Source organism: Chiloscyllium plagiosum, chromosome 22 (genome assembly GCF_004010195.1).
Source record: "Chiloscyllium plagiosum isolate BGI_BamShark_2017 chromosome 22, ASM401019v2, whole genome shotgun sequence".
NCBI lineage: Eukaryota > Metazoa > Chordata > Chondrichthyes > Orectolobiformes > Hemiscylliidae > Chiloscyllium > Chiloscyllium plagiosum.
This window is the reverse complement of record NC_057731.1, coordinates 46,970,291-46,991,883: the sequence shown is the minus strand read 5'-3', so window position 1 is coordinate 46,991,883 and position 21,593 is coordinate 46,970,291. Positions and strand designations below refer to the sequence as shown.

Genomic DNA, 21,593 nt, shown 5'->3' with positions numbered 1-21,593 from the left:
AGCATTCACAAGCATATTTTGTTTGAAAATCTTTGAAGTCAGTGGATAGCTTTTTCTACTTATTTGAAATTACACATATCTTCAGAAACAGCAACAGATTTGATAAATACTTTGGTAGCTATTATCCTGAGGAGGAACTTATTTGCGAGTCTCATAGTGACTAAATAGTTTTCCCTTATAAGGAAACACATCTCCATTTCTTAAGAGATATGGAAACACAAAAGATAGGAGCAGGAGTATGCCATCTAGCCCTTTGAGCCTGTTCCATTGTACAATATGATCATGCTGAACATCCCCCACAGGACCCTCCCAAATCCCTGGATCATTTTTGCTGTAAGAATTATATCTAACACCTCCTTGAAAACATTCAATGCTTTGGCCTCAACCACTTTCTGTGGTCATGAATTCCACAAGGTCATCACTCTCATATTTGAAGAAATTTCTCCACATCTCAGTCCTAAATGGCTTACCCTGTTTCTGGACCCCCAGGGCATTAGATATTTCTTCCTGTATTTTGCCCTATCTGGTCCTGTTGGAATTTTATCGGGTTCTTTGTGATCCCACTCCTCCTTCTGACCTCAATAGTCCTATGGTCAGAATATAGTCCTAACCAATCCAGTTTCTCCCCTTGTGTCAGTCCTGTCTATCCAGGAATTAGTTTGGTAAACCTTCATTGCACTCCCTCCATAGCCAGAACATCCTTCCTCAGATAAAGACACCAGAACTGCACAGAATATTCCAGGTGTGGTCTCACCAAGGCCTGGTACAATTGCAACAATACATCCCTGCGCCTGTGTTTGAATTGTGTTGCTATGAAAGCCAACATACCATTTGCATTCTTCAGTGTCTGTTGCACCTGTCCACTTACTTTGATTGGTGTACAAGAATACCTGTGCCCCGTTGTATCCCCCCCTTTCACAATCTAATGCCATTAAAATAATAATCAACCATGCTATTTTTGCCACCCATGTGGATAATCTCACATTATATTTCATCTGCCATGCATTTGCCCACTCAGCTTGTCCAAATCACAGATGCATCTCTTCAGTATCCTCACAACTCACCTTCTACCTAGCTTTGTGTCAGCTGCATCCTTGGAGACATAACATTAAGTTCGCTCAGCTAAAACATGAACATGTATTTTGAATAGCTGCAGTCCAAGCGTTGATCCGAGCACCACCCTACTAGGCAATGTCAGGCAGTTCAAATTTAAAACCCAAATGAAGGTGCATTTGGAGCAATAAATAGTTATTCATTTCCCTCTATAGTTGGATTTCTGACAGCTAGTTGTGCATTATTCTCAAGAAAATGTGAGTCAAGCGATCAGCTGATCAGGCATCCTATATAGTCTATTGATTGTCGAAAGTTAGTCTATTGGGCAGCAGATTTCAGCACTTGATGTAAAAGGAGAGGACACTGAGGAGAGGTGGCTCAACTGTGGAAGACTAGGGTGGGAAGATGAAGCATCTCAATTCCTTCTGTGCACATCTCTGGTCTGTTTTTCAAGTAAGGGGTGTACTATGGTGAGATATTCTTTTCTTAAATGTTGCTCCTGCAACCACCCATGGCTTGTTCCTTCACCTTATTTCGTGGAATTGTTGGTATAGGCTCTGTGGAGCTACAGTGCGAAGACTTGGAAAAAAAGTCCATTGCAGAAAAAATGTACATCTGGAAGCTCTGTCTTTCAGGCTAGATACTGAACTGAGGCCTCATATGCTGTCTTGGATAAACATGAGATTTCTTGCAGCTATTTCACAGGAGTACAAGGGATTGGCCAATATCAATCTCTGAATCCATGTCACTAAAAAAAGACCCGAGTCATTGTCACTATTAGAGGGAGCCTGCTGTGTGTAAATTGGCTTCCCTGCTTTTTGTTGTAACAGTGACTTCATTTCAGAAGTAGTTTTTGACTGTAAGTACATTAGGCTGTGTTGACATTCTGAAAGGAACCATGAAAATTATTTTTAGTCAACTTTTTCAGACGTATGATTCCCCCAAGTAAGTGGGACTGATCCAGGCTTTCTGGCCTGGCAGCAGGGATAACACCACTGCATCATCAGACTCCTTGAAACACTTTTAATCAATCTGTTGAACATGTTATGACATACCTCTGTTACTGGTGATACTTGCACCAAATATATGAATGCATGCAAGTGTTTGTTTATACAGTTACCTGCTTACAAGCTGCTTTTAGTTCATTATTAATGTCCTGCTACTTCTGTGGGATTCTGACACTGGTTTCTTGCAGCTGATGGCAATAGCAAAACAAACTCATTATGGACTCAGTTTAAGAAGGAACTCTGAATCTATTTAAATCTGTGTTGCTGCCAGTTGTGTGAATTTGCAAGCTGGGTCATAATGACACAAGGGACCATGCTTAAAAAGCTATGGGCACTTCATCTCTCCAGTCTTTGCTGATTTCCATAGGGCAGGGGGTGTTACAACTGTCATAAAGTGAAACTAAGCTGTTCATTGCTCAAAATGTTATTAGGATTTGAAGAGTACTTATAAAAAAAAGAAATAACTTAGATTCATGAAGCCTGACTTGATCTTGGTATATTGCAACATGCATCCCAGCTAATTGGTTGCTTTTTGTATCATCATTACTGTAGCAATGTAAGAAAGCTAGCAACCAATTAGTATACAGCAAACTCCTATCTGGAGAAATATAATGATCAGATTGTGTTTTTGCATTGTTGATTGAGGAGTAAATATTGGTTAGCACAGAGGGAGATCCTGAGTGAATGCTCCTTTATAATGGTGCTGAAGATGTGCACAGGGAATGGGCAATTTAATCAGTTGCATTGCCGGGAACCAGACATGGACAACTGAATGGCACAGGCTGAGTGCAGAGGTTGGGGGCTGAGGTCATGGAGAGGTTTGTAAGTAAGAATGAGAATGCATTTTCCTGTGCATTTCAGTGAAAAATCACAATTCGTTAAATGCACCAAATAATGATTAGAAAATACATTCCTCTCTTGTTACATAGTATTTTATAGTGTTAAATTCTAGAGGGCTATTTGTTTGAAACGTGTTAGTTAAAGCTATGGAGGATAAATATATATGAATAAAACATAGAAGTGAGAAGTTTGTTGCAGTGCATTTCATTTTAGGCAAAGCAGTCATGTGCCCACATTCTGTATTCCAAGAATGAATCATGTTTTGGTCTTGGTCTTGATATTTTATCAAATATACTTATATAGGATGTGTAAGCTGAAAGATGCAGCTTTTAACCTCAAATCTACTTCCTTCCTGAATATTGATTAGAAAGGAAAGAAAAAACAAACTTGCATGTGTGCTGCAGCTTAAACATCCTCAAGATGTCCTATATCTCTTCACAGTCTACAAATTACTTAGAAATTTTCATCAGTGTTGCTGCTTAGTCAAATATAACAGCATCCTGTAAATCATAATGAGTGTTGCCTAGGGCATTGAGAACTCCCTGCTCTTCACTGAGGATTACTTCTGTCCACCTGAACGTGGTCATGAAATAATACAGCATAGAAACAGGTCCTTCAACCCACCATGTCTATGCTGACCCCCAAACCCCAAATCCCATTTACATGGACTTCGTCCATAGCCCTGTCATTCTAAGTGCTCATCCAACAAACAGGCAATGTCTCATTTTATATCATCTGAAATGCAACAGCCTATGACATAATGGCATTTTCTCAGTGTGGTTCCTTCTACTTTGTTCTCTAGCAGAATGTGTGGGAGGAAATGTCGTCGTACATTCGATTCTGAATTGACATACCGACTCTGAATCTGTCCAGGCTAAACCGTTTGAAGTTCCATTTCTACTGCCCGTGAAGCAAGAATTGAGTTGAATTGAATTGTCACGTGTACTGTGAAAAGGTTTGCTTTGCGAGCAATGCAGGCAGGTCACGTAGTAAAGTGGCATCGATAAGTAAATAACAGGTAAACAGCAGCAAAAACAAAAACACAGGTACAGACAGATGTGAAGAGTTTGTGAGACCATTCCGTATTCTAACAATAGTAGGGTAGAACCCCCCTGTTTTGAAACCGGCTGGTGCATGTGTTCAGGCTTCTGTACCTTCTCTCCAATGTTAGAGGTTGGAGAAAAGCATTGCCAGGGTGGAATGGATCTTTGAGAACGCTGGCGGTCTTTTCTTGACAGCGGGCCTGGTAGATGGATTCTATAAATGGGAGGTTGGCCTTTGTGATTGTCCGGGCTGAGTTCACCACTCTCTATAACTGTCTCCGATCTTGAATGCTTTATCAGTAGTGATACACCCAGACAGAATGCTCTTGATGGCACACCTATAAAAGTTGGCAAGGATATTCGCCATCATGCCAAATTTCCTCAGCTGCCTGAGGAAGAAGAGATATTGTTACGCCTTTGTTACTGGTGCGTCCACATGAAGAGTCCATGAAAGCTTGTTGTGGATGACCACTCCCAGGAGCTTGACACTCTCCACTCATTCCACCTCTGTGCTGTTAATGTGTAGGGGGGCATGGATTACATCTCGCCAAAAGTCAGTAATGAGTTCCTTGGTTTTGACGGCATTGAGTGCTAAGTTGTTCTTAGTGCACCATTTTTCTAGGTCTTCCACCTCCCATCTGTAGTCTGTTTTGTCGCCATCTGAGATTCAACTGACTGTGGTGGTGTCATCAGTGAACTTGTAAATGGCATTAGTCTGGTATTTGGAGATGCAGTTATGGCTGTACAGTGAGTATAGTAGGGGGCTGAGTACGCACTCTTGGGCTCTAGTGTTGTGTTAGTGCAGATGAAATATCGTCCCCAATCTTCACTGATTGTGGCTTGTGGGTCAGGAAACTGAGGATCCAGTTGCAGAGAGAGGGGCTTAGTCTGAGATCACTAAGTTTAATAATCAGTCTCAAGGGGATAATAGTGTTGAAGGCTGAACTGTAGTCAGAGTAGGGTTCTTACATAGCTGTTCTTGGTGTCAAGATGTTCAAGAGAGGAGTGAAGGGCAAGTGATAGGAAATCTGACATGGATCAGTTGGTCTGATATGCAAATTGGAGAATGTCAAGAGGTTGGAGTTGATTATTGCCATGACCAGCCTTTCAAAGCACTTCATGAGCACCGAAGTTAGAGCCACTGGGCGGGAGTCATGAGCCGCCTTAGGCACAGGTATGATGTTGGCCCTCTTGAAACAGGCTGGGACAATGGCCTGCTTTTTCAGGAGGCTGCCTTCCTCTCTGTTTCTTCATTAGTTTCTGCGTCATTCCTGAAGGAGGAGGAATGTCTTTAAAAAGCAGGTGATCCTTTGTCAACCACTGAAGTTGCATTCTTCTTCCAAAGTAGTCATTAGGAAAAATAACAAATTGATGAGATTTTATTCTTTATAGTTTCTGCTTATGCAGCAGATTGCATGTTGTTTAAGCATTGGAGAACAAGTATGGAATCGTTGCAGTGGTGACCTTCATTCTCTTTGTCTCAGTAATAGGGAAAGAAACCCCTGTCTGACACAATTGAGACTTTCTTTATCTTTCAACAGGTTTAATTGGAAGCACACTAGCTTTTGGAGCGCTGCTCCTTCACCAGGTGGTTGTGATGAAGGAGCGCCGCTCCGAAAGCTAGTATGCTTCCAATTAAACCTGTTGGACTATAACCTGGTGTTGTGTGATTTTTAACTTTGTACACCCCAGTCCAACACCGGCATTTCCAAATCATTCTTTATCTTTGCATTGAAGGTTTAGTTTCTGGTTGGCCCTGTAATTAGACTAAATTGAATTGCTTGCCAGTCCTGATAAAACAGCACAATCTCGAGCCTGCACTTCCTGTTTGTCCTTTCTTGTTACAAATTCATGTGTTTGCATTTAGAATGGAGACTGGCCACATTTATATGTCCCACTAATTGTATCTTCCACCCACCTCTCCCCAGAGGTGCTACAGTTCCATTTGTGATGAGACAATATAACTCTAGTTTGAATTATTTACACAGTCTCTATTACCAAGCTAAAATATATAAACATGGTCACAGTATGTAACTTTAAAATTACGTTTTGCCCTGACTCATGTTGTACGACTCTGCAGGAACTCAACTACTATTCAGTAAAACTTAGAAGAAATGCACATATTCACAAGCTTAACATCTGTTGACAATTATTGATTTGTGATTTTTATGTTGGTGAAGTGGTCTGCAATCAGTTATAAATGAGAATTTGTTATGTTGGCTGGTTTCCGTAATGTTGTCGTAGCTGCGCAGTTCTGGTGTATTTTCTATTGAACAGTGCAACGCTGAGCAGAGGGCTTTCAAGCCCTCAGAAAATGCAGACAGCCTGACCTTAACCATTGTGTCACTGCTGTTCCAGTCCAAGGTTACCTGTGGTTGCCATTGCAAGAAGTGTGCTTGTAGACATAATCTGAATGAGAATTTGTAACTGGCTGTAATTTTTATTGTTTGATGCCTCTTCCATGTTGCTCTTTTCTGATACTTGAAACCAGAAAGTTCTGGAAGTGCACAAATATCCGATAACAACTGAAAAGAGCAGACTGATTAAGGTGGGAATAGATAGAATGTTACCTGCACTCTGTACTTTACCAGCATTCTCTAACAACTCAGTTAAAGAATGAAATAATTGGATAATTTAAATATCTTCAAAATTACATGTTACAGGAATTGAGAGTATGATGCCCCCTCCATCTAATATTAACTGTGTTTCATTTCCTTTCAGGTGTCATTGATGGGAAGTGCACTGCACTGGAAATTGTGGAAGCTTTGGGGTAATGCAAACCATCCTTGTTCAGTTTCTAATTTAATTAGTTCTGTCTTTGTTTCGCGGAGTGGAAGAGACCAGTAAAAAACAATTGATTGATTCCTTTTGTTTTGTTGCTGTGTGTGTTTTCCTCTCTTTCTTCACTTTCCTAAAGTTAGTTTGTTGGTAGGATGTGGGTCTCACAGTACTGCATACTTCAGGTTAAGTATGACTTCTTGTTGTTAGCCGAGAAAATAATTCTTGCCTGGCTGTAGGATGATTCACAGCTGATCTTGCTCCTGCCCTTCTATGTTTAACTCAGTAATAACCAGATAGTGGATTGCTATGAACTTGGGTTTTTTAACATCATCTTCTCTATTCCAGTGACTCTAAATTATGAAGTGCAAATTGAGTTTAGCTAATAGAAGGAACAAAAGAACTAAACCTTGAGTCTTCTACTTCGTGAAATTATTCTTGAAACTTCATTGTTATTTTAATGTTCAGTGTTCACATGTTAAAGTTGAAGGTGAATTATCTTTTGTGCTTTTGGATCTTGTAAACTTTATTGGTAGTTCATTTTTCTGCTGACCATTTTCTCTATCTGTTGCAAACATAGAATTAAGTTTTGATGAGCTACTTTGACCAACAGTTAACAAGAATTTGTGTCCTCCTTGGAAATGTAGTTTATAGAGTATCAATATATAATGCTGTTTGATTAGCCAGGTATTTGTTTAATTGGGTTGGTGTTGGCCATTACAATTTACTGATTATTGATCCTATGCAATGTGCAAAGCAAAAAGATTTTTCAGCTTCATATTTTAACACAAAGTTGTTCAAAGTTATTCTGTACCTCAGAACAGGTTTATCCTCTTCTGATCTACGTCCTTACCTAATGATCTCTGTCTTGAAATTTGTCCCTAGCATCAATGATGTTTTGGGGTGGGGGAGGGGGCAGTTTGCAGATTTTCTTATGTGCAAAGTTGATTTCTTTTACCAGAATGATTAATTTCTCTATATCTACTTGATCGAATTCCTCTGAATACTTCTGTCAGATTATCACTCACTGTTCTATGCAAGCCATATTTATGCAACCAGTAATTTGTGAGAATTTGAGCTATGGCTCAGTTGGTCACCTTTAAGTTAGAAGATTGTGAAGTCAAGTCCCACTGCAGGAATTGAGCACACCAATTAGTTCCTCACTCCCGATGTTCTATTGAGTGGCTGCACAACTGCCAAAGGTGTTGTGTTTTTGATAAGACATTTATTGAAGGCCTCAAGCAGCCTTTCAGCTGTTCATGAAAGACTCCACAGCATTCTTCAAAGAAAAGCGGGACAATTATCCTCTGAGTCTCAGCCAATGTTTAACCCTGAACTAGCATCATAAATGTAAGTTGTCTGGTCGTTGTCACACTGCTAATTGTAAAAAATTGCTGTGCATAATTTGGCTGCTGTGTTTCTTACATTACACAGCAACTATACATAATTGTTGTTTCTTGGATATGAAGTTGTTTAGATGACCCATGGGCATGTAAAGGAGCTATATCGATGTCTGTATTTCCAACCTCTTTCATCTAGTAAGATCAATATAAGTTCCTAAATTTGCTGTCTAGTGTAGGTTAAATATAATTTTGTTCTTCGTTGTGACTGAACCATGAATATCTCTTTGTGCCTAATCTTCAAGACTCCTTGTTTGAACATTGCTTCACAGATACCAGATACAGCTAATGCCTTGCCCACATGTTCTTTACACATGAGCTGAGATAAAGAGCTGCAACATTGCCTTTGGCTAATAAAGCTGTTCCCTGATGTTCTCACGTACTTGTCAAGTCTGTGTCACTGGGACTGATTTGATTTGATTTTACCTCTTTGTCTGACCCAAAATACTGAAGCGACTGTTAGCTCTCATGGATGATTCTTTTAACTTTCCGAAAAGTTTAAGGAATGATTTCGCGAGCTGGAATAGCTAGGTCATAGAGATGTACAGCATGGAAACAGACCCTTTAGTCCAACTGGTCCATGCCGACCAGATATCCCAACCCAATCTAGTCCCACCTGCCAGCACCCGGCCCATATCCCTCCAAATCCTTCCTGTTCATATACCCATCCAGATGCCTTTTAAATGTTGTAATCGTACTAGCCTCCACCACTTCCTCTGGCAGCTCATTCCATACATGTACCACCCTCTGTGTGAAAAAGTTGCCCCATAGGTCTCTTTTATATCTTTCCCCTCTCACCTTAAATTTATGCCCTCTAGTTCTGGGCTCCCCCACCCCAGGGAAGAAACTTGGTCTGTTTATCCTATCCATGCCCCTCATGATTTTGTAAACCTCTATAAGGTCATCCCTCAGCCTCCGACGCTCCAGGGAAAACAGCCCCAGCCTATTCAACCACTCCCTATAGCTCAAATCCTCCAACCCTGGCAACATCCTTGTAAATCTTTTCTGAACCCTTTCAAGTTTCACAACATCTTTCCAATAGAAAGGAGACCAGAATTGCACGCAATATTCCAAAAGAGGCCTAACCAATGTCCTGTACAGCCGCAACATGACGTCCCAACTCCTGTACTCAATACTCTGACCAATAAAGTAAAGCATACCTAATGCCGCCTTCACTATCCTATGTAATAGGCCTTTGCCTTGAAATTGGTCTTCAATAGGATTAATTAAAGTTTACAATAGCAATTAGTCTCCTCTACTTAGAGCAGCTAAAAAAGAATAAGTTTGATAAAGTTAGAGTGAGAGGGATTAATTATTCATAGTGGCAGCACTTGTGTTTAGAAAGACTGTTATCGTTGCTTTTTTTTAAAAGAATGAGTACTGAAACACTTGATGTTTAGCCTTGGCTCCTAGTGCATCTGTTTCCTCACCAAAAATACTTCAAAATATCAGTGTGCTGTCTGAATCAGAGCTCCTTATTACCAGAGTGCAAAGACACAATTCTGTGTCGCTTTCTGGTTTGCACAGTACACTGCAAAAATCATCATGCTGATGTTGGCCGAGTTAGCTGATTTTATTAGGGCAACACTGAAACAGACGCATTGTCTCGGCTATCATTGCATTGATGGTTCTCTTACCATATTTTAGAAAGAGCCTGCATCTTGAGAAAACACTGAATTAAAGCAAGGAATTGGTATCAATGCAAAGGAGTAAACTTCCATCAGTGATTACATGTTATAACTGAATGAACACTGACACTGGTTGGATCAAGTCTAATTGTGTTGTTTCTTAAAATGCATTTTGATTTACAGGAAATGTTTGACGAATTCTGAGCCAAGAATAAGAAGCCGGGGGATTCAGCTCCTCTCTCAGGTTTTGCTGCTGTCTTATTCGTCTCTCAAACAAAGAGAAGGTAAGAGTTTTGTGCACACTTTGAGAAGATGCTAAACTAACTTTTTAAATATACAGGTAGTTCGATAACGCGATGATTGCATTCTTGTGCAACCACGTGTTACAGAAACATCACGCTTTAGAAACTGCACTTAAAGTAATGGCACTGTAATCGCATTACAATAACACGTTTTAAAAGTTTGCGCTTTAAAAGAGTGTCCCCAGTTCGCCAATCTCATTATAGCGAATTTGAGTTAATGAAATGCATGTTAAAGCAGAACAACCTGTACTGCTGTTTACTTTTTGGATTTACAATCAATCCATCATTGTTTTAGGTATGATTTGGAGATGCTGGTGTTGGACTGGGATGTACAAAGTTAAAAATCACACAACACCAGGTTACAGTCCAACAGGTTTCATTGGAAGCTAGTGTGCTTCCAATTAAACCTGTTGGACTATAACCTGGTGTTGTGTGATTTTTAATTTTGTTCTAGGTATGTAGGTAGGGCCATGATAGAGACTCTGCTTCACAGACACCACCAACTAGGTTGGAAGAGGGATTGGTCAGTGATCATGTGGGGAAAGAGGCACATTAGAAGAGAGGCTGACTTCTAATGTAATCACTTTTCTAGATTGTTCGTCCTTGACCATTAATGCTGCCACATAGTTGTGAAAATGTGAGCTGTTTCACTTTTGCTCAGTCTTCACATAACTATTTCTTATGTTGCATCGTTCACTGTAAATATCCTCTGAAGTACAAATCACTCCGTTGTGCAACTTCTGGCAATCTGAATTGTTGATGTGACGAGAACAAATTTTAATTGAAAGTTATTACAATTTTAGGTCAGGATCACCAATTATCCAGGATTTTTCCATGACTCGTCCTGGGTAAAACCTTCCCAGTATCTGATTTTTGCTAACAGTGACCAACAGTATTAGTCTCTACACATGGTCTGTGCCCTCTGATGATTGACCTTTCTGCTGGGAAAAATGGGTCTTCTCTGTCTACTCACCAAACCCGTCATTATTTTATACTCCTTGATTAAGTCTTCCTTCAGTTTCCTCAGTTCTTAGGGAGGTTTCCGTAGTCTTTTCAATTTTAGTTCCTACCTGCAATTTCAAACCCTGGCAACATTCTTATAAGTCTCCTCTGAGCAACATAGAGTCATCATAGTCTTCCTTTCTTGTTTTAAGGTGAACGTTACCAAGCAAAAGGTGGATTGTCAAATGAAACTCAATCAATGAAGGCTGCATCTTATACAGAAATGTTAACAAATGCATCTGCTAGGGATCCAAGCCACCCCAACTGAGCTCCCATACCTTGACCATTACTCCATTCTCACAAACTGTACAAGTTAGTCAGCACAACTCACACCTAGTGACCCAGTCCACCATGCAAAAGATTCCTTTAATTCTTTTCTGTCTCCTTCCCTGTCTTTGTCTATCTGTTGAACTCTCTCCTCCTCCTCTGCGCACCTCCCACCCTGAGAGAAAGAAAGCCAAGACTTTAAAGTAACGTTATTTCTTTCCATATCTCAATGGAATGTGATGTCACCTCTGCATCACAAGAGTTCAGGTTCAAGCTCCATCAAACTACTTAAGAAGAAAAATCTATAGTGGCATTCGTAGTGCAAGACTGTAATAGATGCCATCTTTCAGATGAGAAATTAAGCTGAGGCCACATCTACCTGCTTGGATGAACATAAAAATCCTATGGCACTATTTCCAAGAATGGGGCAATTTTCCCTGATGTTTCGGCCAATATTCTTTTCTCTACCAATATCATGAGAAAATGATATGGTCATTTTCAATAGTTGGTGAGAATTTGCTTTGTGAAAATTGCTGCCAGTTTTCCTACAATACAGCAGTGACTCTCTTTAAAAAGCAGTTCGTGGGCTGTGAAACTTTGAGATGTCTGATAGTTATAAAAAGCACCATATAAATTTTAGTTCTTTTCTTTTTTTCCAGTGGAGGCACTGGCTATCTTCTATATAGATCGACTGAAGGATCATTACATTATCACACCTTATGTCTTGCAAGGGTTGAAAGCCTTGGTGAGAATGTTTATTGTTTTTATATATTTTGTTAAAGTGAATTGTAAATGTTGGAATATTCTTGTCAATACATGTCAGTATCAAACTTCCAACACAAGTTAATAGCAGCTTAGAGATCTCTGACTCTCTTCCAACAGCTTGCTTCAGCCATATCTCAGAAAACTCCTGCTGCAGTGTTGAATAACTTGCAGTGTCAAAGTGAGTGTGATTGACACTGCTCAGAGCACAGAGGGGAAACAGTTAATTGCAACTGTAATTGTGGTTCAGCTTTCTGATCAGGAAAGTAATCTTTTGATCGAACTGCTAGCACCAAGTTTAAAAACCAAGTTAAAAAATTTCCAACATACCATCAGTGACTACACTTGAAGATAATTAAAAACCTTTAGCACCTTCTAAAAGTTCTAAGTCTTGTGTATATGCAAGTTCCCTTGTTCACCTAGCTGCATTTAATATGACAAGGTTTGCAGTATGAGCCAAGAAAATGTATATATCAAAAGTAGGTCATATTACTGTTGTACAAGATATTGGGCATTTTGTGTTCTGTTATCTTCACCTGCTTGCTAAAAGGACATTGCTCTATTTAAAGGGGAAACTCCAAACAAAGGCTTAAAATTTCAAACAGAACTAGTTGAGTCTAAATACAGGGAGACATTCCTTTGCACGTAGAGCTGAGAGAGCACATTGCCCTAGAATGCCATAGATTGAATTAAAATATTTAAAAGAGAGAAATAATTTATTGGAAATAAGTGTGTGAGGGATATGAAGAAAGGGCAGAAGAAAATTGAACTACTGTAGTACCAATGTAAAATAGTATGAAAACTGGAAGTCCGAAATGAAAGCAGAAAATGCAGGAAGCAAGTCACGCAGTATGTGTGGACACTGAATTTGACTACTCTGTTAGAGTTCTGTTGGTGGAAGCCTAATTATTTTCCAATTTTTTTTATATTAAAAATAATTTAATGTAATTTTGTGCTGTGTTGGAAAGCAACTAAGCAGAGCTGTGTATGCTGTCAGCTGTCATCAATCCATTCTTTCTGGCTTAACTATTGTTGCTTTATCTGTTGCCTTTAGAGTATGAGCTCTGTTCTGCCAGAAGGGTTGGCTGTAACAATGTTGAAGGCACTGTTCCAGGAGGTACATGTCCAGGTGAGTTAATGTGATAAACATCAAAGTCCTGTGGAACACTACTGACAAGAGAAAACCCAGTTCAGTGTTTTAGAATCATAGAAAAGTTTAAGCACAGAAAAAGGCCATTCAGCCAACTGTGTTTGTGCCGACTAAATAAACCAGCTACCCATTAGAGCAGCTTATTAGCACTTGGTCCACAGCTTTGTTATTTACAGCGGTTCATTCCTTTTAAATGAGTTGAGGGTTTCTATCTCGATCACCAAATAGAGTTGTGGATTCCAGTCACCCACTCCCCTCTGTGGAAAATGTTCTTCTCCTTGTCTCTTTAACCCTTCTCCCAATCACCTTAAATCCATTATAGACTTCCGAAGAAGGGCCAAAATGTTAACTCTGGACTCAAAATGTTGGCTCTGCTTTGTCTCCACAGATGCTGCCAGACTTGTTGAGTTTCTCCAGAAATTTCTGTTCTTGTACATTATGTTTGTGCCCACTGGTGATTTTCTGCTAGGAAAAATTGGTCTTCTCTGTCCACTCAACAAATCCATCATTATTTTATATTCCTTGATTGATTAAGGCATCCTTCAGCCTCCTCTCTTCGAAGGAAAGCATCCCTAGGCTTTGCAATTTTTGCTCATACCTGCAATTTTCAAATCCTGGCAGCATTCTTGTAAGTCTCCTCTGAACAACGTAGAGTCATCATGTCCTTTCTGTGATGTGACCGGAACCATATACAAATTTTCATTTTTGGTCTAACCAGTGACTTGTATAGTTCCAGCATTACATCCCTGCTGTCATTGTCAGCACCTCTCCCAATGAGGGGAAGCATTCCGTATGCCTTCTTTACCACCTTATGTCACTGTCCTGCCATTGGAAGGACACTCCTGTGGACACGCCTTCCAATGTCTGTCACTTTTCTACCCTTCTCAGTACTCTTGCATTCTTTATATGCTCCCTTGCTTTGTTTATCTTGGGTTCTGGTCATTGTTCCTGATTAAGGAGACTGAGAGGGAGTGGTACATAGATGGATGATGGCCTGAGACTGAATCCAATGATAGATTTTAGCTATCTAGCCCCTAAGATCTATGATTCCTACCCTAATCCTCTCTACCTCCTTTTCTTTCCCATAAACCCCTGACTTTGATAAACCTTCATCTTTTTTTGATTTCTCCTTCTCTGGATCGATGTCCGAACTGCTCAAAATGTTTTAATTGATAGTGGTCTTACTGAGCACCTTGGGACATTTTGGCAATATACTATGTGATTTGTAAGTACTGTAGCCTCGTGAGGTGTGAAGGTATTTTGTGTGTTTCTTTTAATGTCTTTTCTTTTCTTTAGTCCCTGATGCAATCTGATCGGCATTCTGTGTACACCATCATCTCAAATTTAATGGATACCAGAGAGCAAGGTATATTTCATTGTTTTGTTCTATTCTCTTTGCACATCTCACTTCCACTTTTTTATTCACATGTGGAACGAGGGCATCATTGACTGGCCAGCATTTATTGCTCAACCCTTGTCCTTGAGAAGATGGTGCTGAGCTACCTTCTTGAACTGCTGCTGTCCATATGCTGTAGGTAATGTGGCTACATTAAAGCGAGTTTCTGTTTATCACTGTCATACATTGGAAATGGATAAAGGGAGGCATTAAAGTACACTTAAGTGAAAAGTGTGATTGTCCTCCACCCTTGATCAAACCAAGTGTTATTGCAAAACATTTCAAATTTTTTGCTTCGTAATTTCTGATGGAAATCCATCAAATAGGAAGTGGTTGGGAACATTCAACCCCTTAAGATTGTTCTGACAAATCCTAACTCATCCCCACCTAAATGCCCTTTTGTCTTTATTCATTCAGGAGATTTTGGGCCTCACTGGCTGGACCAACACTGATTGCCTAACCCTAATGCCCTTGATAAGGTGATGAAAGCCACCATCTTGAAATGTTGTAGTCTATTTGATAGTTACCATCCCTGTGCTTTTAAAAGGAGTTCAAAATTATGACTCAGCAAATGACAGAATACATTTCCAAGTCAGTGGCTTGGAGAACAACTCGCAAGTAGTAGTGTTCTTATCTGTCTGTTACCATGGTCCTAACAATTCTTGGGTGTGGCAGGTGCTGTCTGAGAATCCTTGGAGAACTTTTGCAGTGCACCTTTTAACTGCTGCTGCTGTATGTCTTTGGTGGAGAGATTGAACGCTTGTGAATGTGGTGTCGATCAGTTGCCCACTTTGTCCTGAATGTTATCAAGCTTCCTGAGTGTTCTTGAAGCTGCACTCATCCAGGCAAGTGTAGAAGGTTCATCACACTCCTGACTTGTGCTTTGTTGATGGTGGGCAAGCTTTGAGTCAGTTACACACTGCAGAATTCTGAGTCTGATCTGACCTTGCAGCCACAGTATTTGTGTGACTAGTCCAGTTCAGTTTCTGGTCATTGGTAATTCCCAGGATGTTTATGGTGGGGGATTCAGTGATGGTGGTTAGATTGTCTCTTACTGGATATGAGAGAAAGTGAGGGCTGCAGATGCTGGAGATCAGAGCTGAAAATGTGTTGCTGGAAAAGCGCAGCAGGTCAGGCAGCATCCAAGGAACAGGAGAATCGACGTTTCGGGCATAAGCCCGAAGAAGGGCTTATGCCCTTCCTGAAGAAGGACTTATGCCCGAAACGTCGATTCTCCTGTTCCTTGGATGCTGCCTGACCTGCTGCACTTTTCCAGCAACACATTTTCAGCTCTTATTGGATATGGTCATTGTCTGGCTTGAGTGTTACTTAACACTTGTCAGCCCAAGCCTGGATATTATCCTCGTGTTGCTGCATTTGCACATGGGCTGCTTTAGCATCTGAGGCGTTATAAATTTTGCTGAAAATTGTCTTATTATCTGCAGACATCCACATTTCTGACCTTATGATGGAGGGAAGGTCATTGATGAAGCAGCTGAAGGTGGTTGGGCCAAGGGCATGAATTCTGAGGAATTCCTGCAGAAATGTCCTGGAACTGAGATGACTGATCTCCGACCACTTTTCTTTGCGCCAAGTATGACTCCAACCAGCGCAGAGTTTTCTCATGATTCCCATAGTATCCAGTTTTGCTCGAAAACCTTAATACCGCAGTCACTCCAGAGCAGTTATTCTCACCTCACCTCACCTTCTTTTGTCCATGTTTGAACCAAGGTTGTAGTGAGATCAGGGACTGAGTGACTTGCAGTTTGGTTTTCACTAGAGCCATTGAGAAGGTTGTTGTTTAGCAAGTGCGGTTTGATAGCACAGTTGATAATATCTTCCTTTTCTGATGATGAAGATCAAATTGATGGGCTAGTAATTGGCCAGGTTGGATTTGTCCTGCTTTTGGTGTATGGGACATATTTGGCAATTTTCCAAATTGTCATATAAATACCAGTTTTGTAGCTCTACTGGGACTGTGGCAAGTTCTGGACAATACATTTTCATTATATTCTACAATACTGTCTTTGCAACAATAACAGAAACTCTTGGAGAACCTCAGCAGGTCTGACACCATCCACACAGAGAAAACAGTTAACGTTTCAAGTCCGATGACTCTTAATTCCTGTTGAGGTTCTCTAGCCATTTTTGTTTTTGTTTCAGCATTTGCAGTTCTTTGCTTTATTTTATTCCACAGTCCTTGCAGTATCTAGTGCCTCCAACCGTTTCTTTTACGTGGAGTGGTATCTAAGATACTAGGACCTCTGGAGAAGATTAGATTAGATTACTTACAGTGTGGAAACAGGCCCTTCGGCCCAACAAGTCCACACCGACCCGCCGAAGCACACCCACCCAGACCCATTCCCCTACATTTACCCCTGCACCTAACACTACAGGCAATTTAGCGTGGCCAATTCACCTAACCTGCACATTTTTGGAGTGTGGGAGGAAACCGGAGCATCCGGAGCAAACAGGAGGAAGGTTGACATTTCTGGCTGATGACTGTTGAGAATGTTTCAGTTTGATTTATTATTGTCGTATGTACTGAGATACAGTGAAAAATATTGTTTTACATGCTAACAAGTCAAATCTTACCTTATATAAGTACATCAGGGTAGTAGAACAGAATGCAGAATATAGTGTTACAGCTACTGTGAAAGTGCAGAGGAAGTTCAATTCTAATAACATGAGAGGTCCATTCATAAGTCTTAATAACAGCGTGGAAGAAGCTGTTCTTGAATCTGTTAGTATGTGCTGGGCCTACCCATTATTGATGATAGGGATTTTTGTAGACCCTCTTCCAATTTAATTGTCCACCACCATTCATGGCTAGATGCTGGAGCACTGCAGAACTTAGATATAATCTGTTATTTGTGGAATAATTTGTTCTGTTTCTTCACTTGCTGCTATCCTGTTTTGTAGCTTTGCCTGGTTGACACCTTAGCTTCAAGTATACCTGATACTTACCCTCCTGCACTTTCCATTGAAACAGAGTTGATCCTCTAACTTGATGGTCATGGCAGAGTGGGGTTATGTTGGGCCAGGAAATTGCAGTTGTGCTGGAGTACAATTTGGTTACTGCTGATGGGCCACAGTGCATGGTGGATGTCCAGCCTTGAGTTTCTACATTGCTTCAAAGTCTATGCCATTTAGCACAGTGATAGTTCCACACAACATGACCGAGAGTAATTCCAGTATGAAGACAGGACTTGCTCTCTACAGTGATTGTGTGGTGGTCACTCTTACCAATACTTTCACCTGCATCTGCAACAGACACATTGGGGGTGAGGATGAGGTAATTTATACTTTTCCCTCTTGTTGATTCCCACATTGCCACAGAACCAGTTTTGCAGTTTCGTCATAAAGCCATACAGCACAGAAACAGACCCTTTCGTCCAATCAATCCAGTGGAAAAAGTTCCAGTTTCTCCTTATAACTCACACCCTCCATTCCCAGCAACAATCTGGTGAATCTCTTCTGAACCCTGTCCAGTTTAATAATATCCTCCCTATGATAGAAACCAGAACTGGACAGTGTACTCCAGGGGAGGCTCATCAATGTCCTGTACAACTTCAACATAATGTTCCAACTCCTCCTTGAGATGCAAACTTCAAAGAATTATATACCCGAGCTGCTCGGTCTCTAATGTCCTTTAGGATATGACCAGCTCAGTCAGTCGTCGTGTTGTTGAGACACTCTTGGTCGTAGATTTTGAAGTCCCCCATTCTGCACCCAAGTACCATCTGTACCCCTTGACACTCTCCATACAGCAGGTTTCCTTGTCTATGTTTGACCTAGTGCCATGCAACTTCATGGGGTCCAGAGTGAATATAGAGCAGCCCTCTCCTGTGTACGACTGTGCTACCACTTCAATTGGGTCTGTCCTGCTGGTGGTACAGAGCCTTTACAGGCATTGTGACAGTGTCATTTGGGACTTTTGTGTAAGGTATGATTCCAAGAGTATGACTATATGGTTAGTTCAGTTCAATTTCATTCATAACTGTTGTATGTATGGAAGATGCAATTTGCTTTCGGCACACCCTCACATTTAATAATAATGATTGGATAATCTGATGTTATGACAAGAGATAAATAAAAAGGGATGTTTCCTTTATACTGTCCTATTAATATTAATCAGCCATGATCTTTATTACTCTACAAAATCAGTGAGACTTTTCTTCCCCCCCCCCACCCCCGACCTACTCTGAGTGAGATAATGAACAAAGTTTTTTTTTATATTCTTCACGGAGTGTCACAGGCAAGGCCAGCATTTATTGCCTATCCTAAATGTCCTGAGAGAGGTTAAGAGTCAACCATATTGCTGTGGTTATTGTGGAATTTAGCACAGAATAAGCTTGTTTTCATCCTTCTCAGAACTGAAGAGTTTGGCAGCAGACTTCACATTTGGTTTTATTCAAGCAATGGATGGAGAGAAGGACCCACGGAATTTATTAATGGCTTTTCAAATCTCCAGGGACATCATCATCAACAATTATGAACTTGGTATGTATTTTCTGCCAGAGTCTGCAATTTTATAGTCCTGAGACTGAGCTAGGAACATAACCTATTGGACAAATTACACCTAAATGTGTTTCATGTGTGATACTGTTAATTAAATCATCTGAGATCTGTCACCCTGCTAACAACCCCATGTAATAGCAGTAAAATAACATTAATTCTATTTTCACTTCTCAATTGGGTGTACTACAAACATATATACACCCATCATTCTGTCTCACTGCTAACTTGCTGACATCCTGTCAGAGCGCATGAGTTTATTTTTAGTGTATGAGTTGGTTCAGTTTCCAGCAACCCAGCAAAGGTGCTGTGTGGGAGCTTGAATTTTATTTTTGTTAGGCTGTCACACAGATATAGTTCCACGTCTTACCTCCTTCTTCTGCACCCACGACACTACAGTTATAAGGTTCTTCCTATGTGCATGTGTTTTCTCTCCCATCTCCAACCAAATATCCTGAATTGGTAAACCACACTCTCCCAAAAAAAATCTCGAAATCTGCTTGTGTCGACTTGAGATGAAAACTTGATCAGACTTTTCAAAATATTGCACTGTGATTGAACAGTCTGCTGACATTTATTGTCTACATTTGCGAAAGATGTTCATGCTAGTCGTCACTCTGAGAAAGCAGCTGTATAGTCATCTGGGGACTGTGACGACTTTACTTTGTACAGTTACCAAGTAATTTTGGTTAAACACAATAAGGGAAACCAAGCATTTATTTTGCTGTTGCATTTAGGACAAGTGTCTGTCACTAAGTACTTTGGAATTGTAATCACAATTGTCCAATTTGACTACCTCATTTTCTATAGTACAGGAAGTGATGTGATAATGATATAATGATGTGAAAATGATATCTTGATGGTGTTAGTTCATGGATATATGTTCCAGGATATTCAGGAAGACCCTTTCTGTTCTTGGAGTGGTTCCTTGGAATTTTTGTGATCCACCTGTGAGGGTAAATGGAATATCAATATGCCTGTACTACATCAGTGTTTATTAAGATAATGCACTCATGTCCTAAAGGAGACCTTAAAACAACAGCCTGCTGACTCTGGAGAAAGTGCAAGCCATTAATTCATGGCTTATGTCTTGATTTGATACAGAGACTTTTGGTGCACGGAAAAAGGACCCCACCTTAAATTGGCGCACTCAGCAAAGAAACAGAGTGAAAATTGGAACTGTTATGTATATATTTTTAATCCTTAGTGCAAATAAATCTTGGTTTAATAAGCAGAACCTGCTTAGTTTCTACTGAATTGAATTAAGATATAAAAGAATGTGTTCTGTTTAGATACTATTCAATTTATTTTGCCTTCTGCTTAGCTATTGATTTCTTTCTTTGTTTATAGGGAACTTTGTGGAAGAGTTCTTTGAGATCACTTCATGCTATTTTCCCATTGATTTTACACCGGTAAGTCACTCTTGATGAGAAGATTGAGTTTGTGTTTTAAGTATACCAGTTTATGCATCTATGAACAAGGAGCAGAAGTTCTGGCATGAATAAGATTATGGTTGATATAAATGTGATCTCAAATCCACAATTCCATCTGCTTTTGAAAACCTTTCACTCTTTCTTCCTGACTTAAAGATATTCAAATACTCTGCTTCCACAAGCTTATGAATTAAGGTAGTTGTGAGGGGGAAATTGCATTATCTCTTTCAAAAGGATGTGCTTTATTTTTAAATGGTGATCCCTAGTTCTGGACTCCCCCATAAGAGGAATAACCCTCTCCACATCTGCCTTCTCAAGATCCTTCAGGCTGGGTGAATCATAGAATCCCTACAGTGCAGATAGAGGCCATTCAGCCCATCTGAATCTGCACTGACCCTCTGAAGATGATCAATGCAAGTGATCAGTGGTATAGTGCTGATGCTTGACCCTTGATTGATCTGAGGGGTGGGTTTCTGATTTTTGCCTCCATTTCCAGTAACGTTTTGTGTATGTGGGAGATAAAGTCTTAGCAGTTTTTGAAAGAAGAGAAGGTGAGGCGTTTGAGTCTTCAGACCCTGGAAAAGAATTGAATTGAATTGAATTTATTGTCACGTGTACCGAGGCACAGTGAAAAGCTTTGCCTTACGAATAATACAGGCAGATCACAGAGTTAAGTAGCATAGATAGTAAGTAATAGGTAAATAGCGGCAAAAACAAAAACACGGATACAGGCGAATGTTTAGAGTTTGTGAGTCCATTCAGTATTCTAACAACAGTAGGGTAAAAAATGTTACGGAACCAGCTGGTGCGTATGTTCAGGCTTCGATACCTTTTGTCTGATGATAGAGGTTGTAGAAAAACATTGCCAAGGTGGGGTAGATCTTTAAGAATTCTGGCGACCTTTCCTTGACAGCGGGTCTGGTAGATGGATTCTATAGATAGGAGGTTGGCCTTTGTGATTGTCTGGGCCGAATTCACCACTTTCTCTGTAACTGTCTCCAATCTTGAATGGTA

General features: G+C 40.3%; 1 protein-coding gene across 3 annotated transcripts in view; it reads left to right on the top strand.

Annotated features, from left to right (window-relative positions):
- mms19 (MMS19 homolog, cytosolic iron-sulfur assembly component) overlaps positions 1–21,593 on the top strand; it is a 66,645-nt gene that overhangs the window by 4,038 nt on the left and 41,014 nt on the right. For 2 of the 3 annotated variants that reach the window (XM_043712978.1, XM_043712980.1), the window contains 7 exons: positions 6,665–6,713; positions 9,933–10,033; positions 11,980–12,065; positions 13,137–13,211; positions 14,529–14,598; positions 19,003–19,131; positions 20,497–20,558. In XM_043712978.1, the coding sequence (XP_043568913.1) occupies positions 6,665–6,713; positions 9,933–10,033; positions 11,980–12,065; positions 13,137–13,211; positions 14,529–14,598; positions 19,003–19,131; positions 20,497–20,558 (572 nt within the window). Of the gene's footprint in view, positions 1–5,112; positions 5,118–6,664; positions 6,714–9,932; positions 10,034–11,979; positions 12,066–13,136; positions 13,212–14,528; positions 14,599–19,002; positions 19,132–20,496; positions 20,559–21,593 lie in introns of those variants that run through there. The other variant, XM_043712981.1, reaches the window with a different exon arrangement.